A 12,408-nucleotide genomic window follows, 5' to 3' on the forward strand; every position below is an offset into this window, starting at 1 on the left:
CCCTAGTTCTTCTCGTTTTAATCTGTAATTACATCTACTAATGAGGCACACAACATGAATACAGTTTAGCAGACTTACTGCTCAAGACTATGTGAAGATTACATGCTTTTGGTGTGAAGTACAAGCCCTTGGTGTCACAACAGATACTACAGATCTGCTCCGAACCAGCGTCAACAGGGAAATCACTAATTTGTTAGAACAGATACATCAACAGTACAACATCTTCAGTTAAACATCACCACAGCCCACTAATAACAGAGATCCCACCTCCTACAGAACTGAGGTGTCAGACCCAGGTACAATGCAGGAATCAGTACTTTGGCCTTTTAAAAACATCTTTAAGACAGACCTAACCACTTTTCAGCGTAAATCTACATAGGCACATCACTGTAACAACAGAGCAGCCCTCAGGGACTGCAAGTATGTTGTATCCATAACTACAGCATAGTTATTCCATTTCAGAGATGGAAAGTTCCACTAACCACCATTTCTCAGGAATGGGGCACTATTTCAGAGAGCATGGGCCTGATTTTCAGAAGTACCCAGGATTTTCACTCCTGTATCAACTTTCATTACTTCTCCTGTGTTAGCTGAAGAACCAATTCACACCACAGCAATCTGGTAACTTCCTGCATGCAGCTACACTCCAAGACAAGTTAGGGCTGTTCCACTTCCCCTGCAGGGCTACAGACCCCTTGAGGTAAGAGGAATAGTTCTCTCTCTAGATGTTGGATTGTCACCACAAATGGTTTCATATACTATTTGAAAGTGGGAGGTTGCAGGTTAAGAGAGTATATGGATACCTGCTTATTTAAGATCACAATTTGCTTGTATTTGCTTTTAGACATTTTCAGATAGTTTGACTGTCCATATTCACAAACATTACGTGTAAGTTTTATAACATACTTCATACAACAAAACAGGTTCCTCAGCAAATCCACTGTAACACCACCATAAGCTATGATACACATGGAATTCAGCGCCGCAAACATTTGCTGTAGCAAAAAGCCCACCCTACCTCTCTCCTCCCACCCTACCTAGCGATTGGCACCTGTGAGGCCCTGCAGCATGTTTATGGGCAATGGGAAGACAATGGTGGAGTTCTTTTCCGCAGCAATGGTGGTCAAGGTCTGCAAGTAACGAAGCTGAAGAGCAGCCGGGGACTCTGTGATAACCATGGATGCCTCTTTCAGGGCCCTGGAAGCATTCATTTCCCCCTCAGCTGCAATGACCTGGGGAAGCAAGATGAACCACAGTGAATTCCTCCTGGCACAGTAACAACCTGGAGATGTGTAAGATGACCAGCCTTAAGTCATATTCCAAAGACACTGCTCATTGCTTAATCAAATGACCTCTCTCCTTCCCACGTTCCTTCACTGGTTCTGCCTTTCTCCTGCTCAGACAGAAGCCATTCCTGCTTTGCTTTCAAGGCCACGCATTGTCTGTTTCCCCCATTCAGGACTGAGATACCAGATCCCAAAAGCCAGCACCGTGTCTTGAAATCGCAATGGGTACATTTGTTCTATTTTTCAAAAGCTTCTTTTGTGCTTCTTTCAGCACTGCCTCTCAAAAGCAGAAAGCTCCCCACATGTATCTTTAAGCTTTCATTTAAAGCTGTATTTTTTTGGTCTCTACAAGGGCTTGACAAGTCAATGTTGCCCATGTTTCTTACTGGGAAAATTACCTTTTATTCCTTCTTTAATTATAGAATCATAGAATAGTCAGGGTTGGAAAGGACCTTAAGATCATCTATTTCCAACCCCCCTGCCATGGGCAGGGACACCTCACACTAAACCATGCCACTCAAGGCCTCATCCAACCTGGCGTTGAACACCACCAGGGATGGAGCATTCACAACCTCCCTGGGCAACCCATTCCAGTGCCTCACCACCCTCACAGTAAAGAATTTCTTCCTTAGATCCAATCTAAACTTCCCCTGTTTCAGTTTGAACCCGTTACCCCTTGTCCTGTCACTACAGTCCCTGATGAAGAGTCCCTCCCCAGCATCCTTGTAGGCCCCCTTCAGACACTGGAAGGCTGCTCTGAGGTCTCCACGCAGCCTTCTCTTCTCCAGGCTGAACAGCCCCAACTTTCTCAGCCTCTCTTCATACAGGAGGTGCTCCAGGCCCCTGATCATCCTCGTGACCTCCTCTGGACTTGTTCCAACAGTTCCGTGTCCTTATGAGCTCATTAGGGACAACTTTGTGGTCAGGCATTTCCTGACAAGCCCTGCTGCACCAACACAGTATAAATACTTCCTGAGTGTCTGTAAAAGAGGGCTGGATGCTGCTGTTTCAACAGAGAAGTTGATGGTGAGGCAATTTAATGCACATCAGCACAGGGAAGTGCAGATTCCCCTCCAGAGTTCTGTGCAAGGGCACAATATTTTTTTAACATCAGAATAAACAGTAATTAAAAAAATAACCACAAAGTAATTAAGCTTCAAAAGAATACATAGAAGTTAATACTTGGAGCACTAATGTAGGCTTAAAGAGCTTTTCTGAGGTGCACCACCAGCTTCACATTGAGTAATTGCCAGCCCTGAAGTCTAATGAAATTCACTTTAATATTTATTTCCCATGAAAATAAAATCCACATTTTATAATTAGAACCTAAAAATAGATTAAAGTTAATGAAACTCCTCATTAATGGCAGATATGGAAATCAGTCATCTGTATGTACATAAAAAAATCACTCGTGTGTGAGATGAACTTCATAAGATCAGATGTGGTTTTTATGGCTTTAAATGAGCTTTAGGAAACCTCCCTTTGCTAAGACAAGCAGGCAGGCAGCTCAACAGACCACTGGTACCTATCAAAAACCTCCTTCCATCAGCTTGCTCTACAAGCAAAGGTGGAGGGTCTGGACAACTAGGGAACAAGATGTCATGACCAAACTGACCACTGGTCAGCTTCAGGGTGACAAACCCACTACAGCTGTTTTATTTCTCATTGGAAGTAGCAAACAGACCACAAAGGCTTTCCCTAAAATCAGGGCTACTCAGGAGGAAGCTGGAAGTAAATCTGGCTTCTAATTCACTGCAGGCTCCAGCTAATAACCTCCAAATTGTTCTGTTTGAGATTTGTTCTTGGAGTGTGGTAAGGAGCTGAGATTCTGTGCTTTTGAAGGACGCTTCACCTGCACAAACCACAATGAAAGCCAGACATAAATCCACAAATCCCTGCCCTGCTCTCCTGTTCGCTACAACACAATCTGGCAGAGAATCTTCATCCTCTACATGCCCATGTTGAATTATTCATGGAGAAGGAAAAATAACGCAGCTGCAGATGTTGATGTTTTTACCTTGGCTCTGGCCTCACGAGCAGCTTCAGCTTCTGCAGCCATTGCTCTCTGCAGCTGGACAGGTAATTTCACATCCTTGATCTCCACACGTTCCACCTTAATGCCCCAGTCATCTGTTGCCTCATCAAGTGTGGCCTGTACAAGGCAGGACAATGAAGTTCAGCACTGACCTGGCTGCAGACTAATGTCCAAAGAGTGTCCAATAAACCAAATTCATTAATTATCTTATGATTCTTGGACTTTAAGGGCTTTAGTATAAGTACGATGATTTGCTAATTATAAAAACATAACTGTTGTCAGCTAACAAAGAAAAAAACCCAAAACCCAGAGCCTGATCAATATACTAAAGGAATTCTGCAGCATAATTGCCTTCAACAGCAAAGCACTGACATACCAATCCTGGGAAGCCCTCCTCTCCCATATCCCTCATTCCCACTGCTCCATTATTGCCTTAGTCACTCACTTTTATTAAACACAATGCCATCTCAATAGCTCTCGATAGGGTTTTGCCTAAAACACCAAATCACAACTTGGCTTATCACTTGGATAGCAAAATAAATCCTGCCCGGGAAGTTACCCACGGGACTGCTGCTTATGGATCGCTTGTGGCTCACTTGGGCAGAGCTGCTCGTACCTGCATGCTGTGTGCGATCTCTTCACGATCAGAGAGAATCTGGGAGAGGTTTTTGGTCCCCAGAACATTCCTCAGAGTCGTCTGTGCTAAAAGACGTGTGGCTGAGTCAGCGTTTGTGATGTTTGCCACGGCGAGGGTGGCATTCTGAACTCTGTAATAAACCACTCCGTCCACGTTCACTGTCACAGAGTCCTTGGTCAGGATCTGAAAAGCAGTGGGGAAAGCATAATTATTAATATATGGTTAATTATTATGCTAATTACATATTTGTTTTACTTGACAGCTCCTACAAAATGGGGTTTGCCTGTCCCAGCAGCCTGGTGCATTTCAGCTGCAAGGGTGTCAGCCTGATTTCAGCATCTCATTAGAAGTATCTGCTGTTATCTTGCCGTTCATTGTCCTTAGAGGTACTTCTGACTGAAATGCCACCTTGTGCTACTACATGAGTATGTGGTGATTTCTAGACAAGCTGCAGAGGAAATCATTTGTGAACACCCTCAGAGCTTGGCTCAAGTGATATACTGAATTTAACACTTGTATGTTAAGTAAAGGAGGTACTTGCAAAGATAAAGAGAGCTATTGTTGAAGGTTTAGAAGAGGATACACCAGAATGAAACATTAATATTAATTCTATTTTAAAGCTAAGTTAAAGAGACTGAAGTATGCCACATGATGCTGAGAAGTGTCCTAATTCCATGTCAGACAATTACTACTATGTTATTTGACACGAGGACATGAGAGTTACTTAACCTTACCTGCTCTGTCCTTCCCCAAACTACCTATTTTAGCAGGCTCTTCATAACAGCCTAAGATAAAGAATAAGCAGCATGCACAGAAATCATGTTGTACAAATAAAAGTGTATTTCTGCTCTTACCTACAGAAAACAGACAAACCTATATCCACGGGCATGATTCAATCAAGTCAGAAGGTAAATGTCCAGCTGCTGGCTTCACTAATGGCACATGAGCAGCTGCAAGCACATTTTGCCTGCCAGTGATTAGGTTTCTACCAATTACCCTTTAGAGTGTACTCTGACGGATGCCATTTGTCTAAATCTACAACTAACGATGAGGAACAAACCGACTGGCAAATATGACAGGGAACAGATGCAGCAGACAGGCTGCGTCAGGCATCCGTGTCCTGCAAGACAGACCAGCTCCATGAGGGATGCAGTTATAGTCATCAACACCCAATTGTTCACTAACTGCTTTTAGAGGGCTAGCCAGTTTTTATTCTTTTGTTATCTATTGTGCTGGCATTGCTGAGTTCAGCTAAAGCTGTGGAGACACGCTAGGAAATTAAGATGTCCAAGGAAAAGCAGTCCTGCACAGCAGGACACAAGAAGCAACACGTACATAAAACCCATGGAAGGGAGCAGACCATTACCCTGAGTTGCCATTAACAGCATTTGACGTGTATTATAATTTCATCCCATTATTTTAGCTGGTTTATCCATCTAGATCAATTGGCACAGGAAAGAGCAGTGCTGTGCCTGGAAATCTTCCAGATTTCCCAGAAACAATTACAGAATGTTGCAGGCAGTCTTTATTCCAAACCCCCCTGTTCTAGCTCTCAGACAGTATGCAGTTATCTTACTTGATCCTCAGAGGACAGCATAATTGGTTTTCTTTCAGCAATCTTCTCTTATTGAATGATATTACTCAAGGATGTATGAACTCTTCACAATGCACTGAACCTGCCCAAGAGTCTACACTAAAGCTACACACACGCTAACATCAAGAGGGGAAAAGGAAAACAAAGTGTAGACACTTTAGCAGGTACAAAGGCAAGTGCAGACTCACCTCTTGGGGAGGAATATCGAAAGAGATGGTCCTCATATCAACTTTGATGAAGCTGTCTGTGCAGGGCAGGACAAAAAACAAACCTGTACAAAAACACCCAGTCAAGAGGTGAAAATGGGTCATTAAACCAGGTGAAATTTGCTACTGAAGTAAGCTTCAGTGCAACCACGGTAGCTGCACAGCCCTCACATACTGAGCTCGGCAGCATCTTGGTTTGTGGCTTTCAAGCCAGGATGCTTTTTGATAAAGTATGCTGAGAAACTTCAGTTTATTCAGGTCTGTCTTAGAGACCTGTAATATTTGGGGAAGCCCCAGAACTGTTCACAGCCACTTTTGAAGATCTGTCCTACCTAGTTATTTGCAGGGTCCAGTTCCGGCAAGGAGAAGCTATCGAGCCATCAACCTCCTTTTGTTCTGGGGCATTCCTGTCACTCTTCAGCTTTACATCACAATTTCTCATATGCACAGGAAACATTTCAAAGCTAGCACATAATTGCATTGTTTCTATCTCTTTTGAAGAATGGAGGCTTTCAGACCACTTGGGTTTTAACTGACACCCTGAACTTCTATTTAAATCGGCACATTTGATGCTGCTATTCCTCCCTTTACATTCTGTGCTTTGATTCTACCTGAAGATGATGGATTAACTGCAGAGAGCTGGGTAAGGCTCACGTTTACCATTTTTTCCTTATAAAGCAACACATCCTCTCCCTGGAAATTACAAAATCCTGAAGAAACCCATTGGCCAGTCCAATGCAATGCCTCCCCACAGCTACAGCTGGTGACTTAATGAGAACACAGATTAAGAATGCTCCCAGGACATACCTGGTCCCTTTGCTCCACCTTTCAGGATGCGTCCAAGTCTGAATATGATGGCTCGCTCGTACTCCTTTATAATCTGTAATAAACGGATGTCATGCAAGGGTTTCCAGAAGCCATATGATGGATTCCAAACTCTGCATACACTAGTTTCAGACAGCCGTGAGTTTCAACGCAACAGACATTTCTATACCAGCTGCTTTTGACAATTTTAGCCTAAACTTTATTGTCAAAAGGCAAAGAGCAATACGAGCAATGAGGACAATATTGTACAAGAAATATCAGTCCTTCAGGGTAATTCTTTGTCCGTTTGAAGATTAACGCACTGAAATGTTGGGGTCTGTCCTACATTGTCTGCTGTAATAGATTAATTCGTGTTTAAAACAAGTAAACAAAATTGAGACCAATAATAACCACTAGGAAGCATCTGCACTGCTTAAGTTTTAACCCAGCACAGAAGTGAACAATTTTACCTTTATGCACCTCCAGATGGATATAGGAAATGTGATAACAGTGAAGAAGAGGGAAGTGATCACCAGGATCCATCCACACAGGCCAAGGCCACTATCGGAGTTGTCTGCAAGAAAAGACCAGCAATCTTCAGACTTTTAAACCCAAGACTGCCTGTTAAAGAGAGTGCCTGTAATTGGGTATTTATGTGGGATATTCCTTGGAATAAGGCACTGTTGCAGCACTGCTGCTGTGGCCAAACACACCAGGTTTAGTTCAGAAGTCAAATTAAAAACCAAGTTCTTTGACTCTCACTGGTCTCTGTCAGTTGTGTGAGAGAGCCGAGGGCAGAATGTGGTCCATGTAACATTTACACATAATTACGTACACTAACATTTAAGTAGAGACTCCCAAATGCCTCCCTCTGCCCCACTTCTCTCTAGCAGAATGCCCAAGGGCAGCAACAGAAATCCTGATCTTTTATGGCCTAAGGAAGTCAGAGCAACACCCGTGTAATGAGTGAAACACAAACACCCCAGAGCCCATCAGCCCCAGGGCCAGGACATTCAGTGGCTGGTTTGTGTTCCAGCTGTCACGGGCACACATCTCAGTAAACCACAATTCTCAGCACTGCTGTGTCTAGGATAAGATGTGGTTCAAGATTAGCTGCACGTGAAGTAAGGTCTCTGTAAAGGATTTCTTGGCCAAAGACTCCTTATGCTTGGAAAACCCCACAGTTCTCTGCCATGCAGAGGCACCAACTGGAAGTATGTCCAGAATCAGCACACAACAAGGGCCGGTGGTTTCAAATACTACACAGCTAAAAAAAGCAACGCAGCGTGACAAGGTGCAGACGTGCTGGGAAGGAAGCGCTCATAAAGCCATCGGAAGTTCATGTCCTGCCAGCAAAGCCTCCTACCAGGCTGCCAGGAGCCCACTGCCAAGTGGGGATATCCCAGAGTGGCACCGAGCAACCATCCCACCATGGAGATACTGAAATTCACCTCTCTCGCTCCAGCCTTTGAAAAGCCAAAAGCAGGAAGGGCCAAGAAGCAGCCACAAGGCTCAGAAGAACACAACTCTCACATTTAGATGACAGAACATGGCTTCAAGCCCACGCTCCCCGACTTGCTGAACTGTAAATACCCCCTTACAGTGCTGCAAACATGCAGACCTTATCCTGGCTTGATCTGTGCCACAGGGACTTCAGGGACGGGAGTCCTGTGATCTGAAGGACTGCATTCAGCTGGTTGCTGGGTAAAAACTGCATTAAAGACTCCACAAGCTTTAGTTTAGTTCTACCTGGAATTATCTAAGGAATCATTTTCTGTGCTCACCAAACACACCTACTATTCAGTTTGTACAACAAAATTGGCCAGTTACAAGAAACAAGTCCCTGAGTCTCCATTCCAACCTGTTATTTTAAATAGAACCCATTTTATTGTAAAGCAAAATCCTGATTTTTAAAAATATCCCTTGATTTTAACACCCAGGTACATGTGTAGGCATTTCATTGTGCCTGAATTCAACTCGGCATTAGCAGCGTATGCCCTGGATAAAAAGAGAAGTGAGACAGGCCAGGCATTAGATACCACTAATCTTGAAAGTGAGTGAGAGCAAATAATAGCAGATACTTTGCAAATTTAGATCCACAGTATTTGACTAAAGTCACAGAAACCAGCAAAATAACTGGGGACCAAGAGTGAAGTTGCCCTCCAGCCCTCTTTTACACTGATTGTGGGTCTTAGAGCCACTACTCCAGGACTTTAAGTATGGTGGAACATGGAGGTAGTGAAGAATAATGAGGTTTTGTCGTAAACAGTATCTTGAACTTTAGGAAGCCAGCTGGCCGTCTTATCTATAATGTGTATTCCTGTCACATGCCAGGATAATCATCCTCAAGGACGTGTCATATCAGCTGTCATTTTAAAGTTCCTCTGTGGAAAGTTACCTAAGTTATTGCCCCAAGGTTTATTATTGCGCAGTGGAAATAGAGATGAGACAGTAATTTCCAGGCCTTCTGCAAAAGTCGAGGAAATGCATTACCTACATAGATCAGTATTAAGCAACTGCAGGCATTAAGCAACATCTGTAAACTCATTAGTGAAGGGAACATTACCTTTCATTTAGCAACAAGGTATTAGTCAGCCTAAAGCCATAAGCAGCATTCACAACCTACACTGAGAAGGAGGAAGAGTCTCCTCTCTTTTACTCTCATAAACTGAAAGGAGCTGAGGATCCTGCTTCAGTTTCACGCTACAGCTTAGTTCTCACCAGCAACCGCCTGCTCTACAGAACAGGAAAAGAAATATCCATTTGCTTCCCTGTTGAACAGGAAAGTAGAGGTCACAACTCAGTGTAATATTCCCAGATTGAGTAAGGGCACACTTCATTTAGCAACGTCTTTCCCAGCACATGGTGCATTTCACAACATCAAAAGCAAGAGATGCTGTCTTGTGAAAAACGATGAAATACCAGAAACACGCTTGGGCATCTGTGGAATGAGCTTCCTGGTTGTAACTTTTGACCACCCCATTCATGGGACTTGGAGTAACTCCACCAGTGGCTCATTCTGGCCTGATTTCTCAGCCAGGCTCCTTGATACTGGCTCCTAAAGAGCAGCTGGTAACAGCACCGAGACAAGACTGACAGGAATGGCAGAATTACACCAGGATTAAGAAATAAACTGCAAGGAGAAAGACTATGAAAACAGAAGTTTAACTGAATCCTCTTCACTCCCTTTCAGGCTGCCTGGAACAGTTACTTAAGCAAGAAATTCCCACTTGGATCACCAAACAGTATTAACAATTCATAATAAACACTTGGTACTGGAGGCTGAGATGGAACAGGAAGCTCTCATCACACCAGAGGAGCGGCACATAAACTTCACCCACCATTTATTTCCTTCTGCAAAGCCTGTCTGAACCAGCACATCACTGTCACAGAGCAGGAATGTTGTAAATGGTACCTCCTGGGTACCACGGGAGGAAGGGACCTTCCCCAGCCATGCACACACCAGATTTAGAGCAAATGCATGTGGGAGATCAGCCAGACTGAGGGGAAGGCAACACCAGGCACAGATCTTCACTTCCGCACTGCTCAAACACAGGATTGTCTGAGAATGACTGAAGGCTGTTATTCTGTGACAGTTATTCAGTGTTTGTTAATCAGCAATCAATCAGGAATAGTAAGGAATATTGCTCTCTGTGAGAACCACATGTCTTTTCAGATGCTTCTCAAACAATATCACATGGGAAATGGCATTAAGCCATAATCTGGGTTATAAGATGTAATGATTCAGGCAATTTACTCCACAGATACTTTATTATGACAAAAAAAGACCCTAGTAGGCAGCTTTAGCCTCCAAACCAACCCAACACACAGCAGCTACAGGAGAAACCCCCTCAGCAGCATGGCAAGGGAGCGGGGTGCAGAGCCCCAGACAAGGTTAGCACAAGTGCCCGCCGCTCAGTGTTAATACCTCGTGTTCTTACAGATGAAACTTGCATCCTCTGAGGATACAAGAGCTGCCATGTGCCACCAGGCAGGGGGCCCAAACGCACCCACAGTTATTATACATACAATACATACAATTATACGTACATTATATTTACCATACATTATATATACCACTCGCATTACCCAGCCAAAGCCTTTGTGCACAGTAAGCAATCTCATAAATCTACTGCTGTCTCCAGTTGCGAGGGACAAAACCGCACAAGAAATCCTAGCTTTCCTGTGGGCTGGCTCTGAACACAACGAGAAAGCGCTCCAGTGACACGAACTGGTGGCTGGGTTACTTCAGTGCATCATCTCCAAAGCTTCCCGACCCAGGTTACACTCGCACCTACTAACCCGAAAGCCAAACCCCCGTCGAATAGCTACAGAAATAAAGAAGAATTGACAGCAGCTTCACTCCCCACTTGAGAAAACGCTGCTGACTTCTCGCTTCCTCCTGTCACACCTTTCGAACGCTGCTCCCGGGCAGGGCACCCGGGCTGTAAACACCCAGTCCCCAGATCCTCTTTGTTCTCATTTACCGCCTCGGGGACTGCTTCTGCTCACTCTGCTCTTAATCACTCGCTCCGCTTTCCCCTCAGCGCCCCAGTTACCGCACAGGAAAACCAAAGAGCGCACCCCGAGTGTCGCAACTGGGGCCAACGCTTCGCGATGCTCTTCCTGCCCCCTTCCCGAGTGCTGCGGAGGCCTAAAGCGATGAGACGGGGCGAACCGCGGCGGTGCCGGACTCCGCTCACCCCAACAACCACCGGCGGCTGAGGGAGCCGAGCGGGGCTGAGCCGCTCCCCGCTCCTTCCGCGGGATAAACTTTGGCCACGGATCCGCGAACTTTCCTCAGCGGCTGATAACGGAAACCGAAACCCGGCAGCGCCTGGAAGGCGCCAGCGCTCGGAGCGGGCGGCTGAGGGGCAGCGCCCCTGCTCCCATTCCCCCCCCTTATCGCGGTTACCTTGCACCCGCCGGGCCTTGGGCGCGACCCCCACCTCATGATCCGCCATGCTCACCGTCCCCTCAGCACTGCCGCTGCCTGCCCCGCTCTGCGAACCCCGCGCTCCCGCCCCGCCTTAGCCCCGCCCCTCGGCGGCTGCGCGCAGCACGAGCCACCTGCCGCGCGCTTCGCGCCCTTTTCGACGGTCTCGCGCAGCCCCCTCAGGTGCTGAGGTAACGGCGTCGGAGCGGCGATGGCGGGGGTTCCCTCAGCCTTCAGCGGCAGGGGACGGGCAGCAGGAAGGGAAGTGCCGCTGCCGAGGGCAGAAGTGCCCTTAGTGAGGGCAGAAATGCCAGTCCCTGAGAGCCGTGCCTGGAGCAGGGCGGGAGGATGGAGGGGAAGGCGTGCAGCGGAACGCCTGAGGTGAACAGGCCGCCGGACAGCCCCTGTGTGAGGAAAGCCCTGCCCCAGGTGTGGTTTAATGTGCTGATGGTTGGTAATGGGTGAGCTGTGGTCTCACAGGAAAGAATGAAGAAGGGTCAACATTCAGACTGGTAAGATTGACTTTTTAACCACTCTGAGGAGTAACAAGCCAACATACACCTTATTTCTTCCTGTGACTGTGCTGAAGTATGTGTCCTAATTGGGAAAGGACTTAATCCTGAAGAAAACTCCCTCCTTTTCAAGCTTTCACCTCAAGTGTAGGAACACCTAGGTGTTCCTGCTTCTCTTCCTGATCTGCTGGAGGACACCGATGGAGAGTTTGGAGCTTTCATCCCTTTCCAAGATGCCAAAGCTGGGGTCTCTGCTGCTCTTCTACAGGGTTCATCCCACAGAATCCAGGTGTGTGTAGAAAAACATCATTACACATAGAGCTGTTACACATCAGGTGTCATAAAGGCGGTCCCATTTGAAGAACTCACCCATTCCAGGGGTGAGGTCTATGCTATGC

General features: G+C 45.9%; 1 protein-coding gene across 1 annotated transcript; it reads right to left on the bottom strand.

The window, feature by feature from the left end:
* Positions 1 to 986: 986 nt before the first annotated feature.
* On the bottom strand, positions 987 to 11,558 carry STOM (stomatin). Its single transcript, XM_080630802.1, has 7 exons — positions 11,478 to 11,558; positions 7,033 to 7,136; positions 6,566 to 6,638; positions 5,741 to 5,823; positions 3,938 to 4,141; positions 3,304 to 3,438; positions 987 to 1,232 (listed from the first exon to the last, which is right to left on the bottom strand). Exons 1-7 carry the CDS (start codon positions 11,524 to 11,526, stop codon positions 1,038 to 1,040), a joined length of 843 nt encoding a protein of 280 aa, XP_080486928.1. The 5' UTR covers positions 11,527 to 11,558; the 3' UTR covers positions 987 to 1,037.
* Between the last annotated feature and the right edge of the window lie 850 nt (positions 11,559 to 12,408).

Source organism: Psittacula echo (assembly GCF_963264785.1).
Source record: "Psittacula echo genome assembly, chromosome: 16".
Classification (NCBI taxonomy): domain Eukaryota; kingdom Metazoa; phylum Chordata; class Aves; order Psittaciformes; family Psittacidae; genus Psittacula; species Psittacula echo.

Bases quoted from the DNA above. Each gene is read 5' to 3' on its own strand.
- STOM (XM_080630802.1), bottom strand. From the start codon at position 11,526: ATGGCGGATCATGAGGTGGGGGTCGCGCCCAAGGCCCGGCGGGTGCAA. The intron at 6,639-7,032 runs GTAAAATTGTTC...CGTTTATTACAG, and splicing joins CCATCTGGAGGTGCATAAAG to ATTATAAAGGAGTACGAGCG. The intron at 4,142-5,740 runs GTGAGTCTGCAC...ACTGCTTTTCAG, and splicing joins TCGATATTCCTCCCCAAGAG to ATCCTGACCAAGGACTCTGT.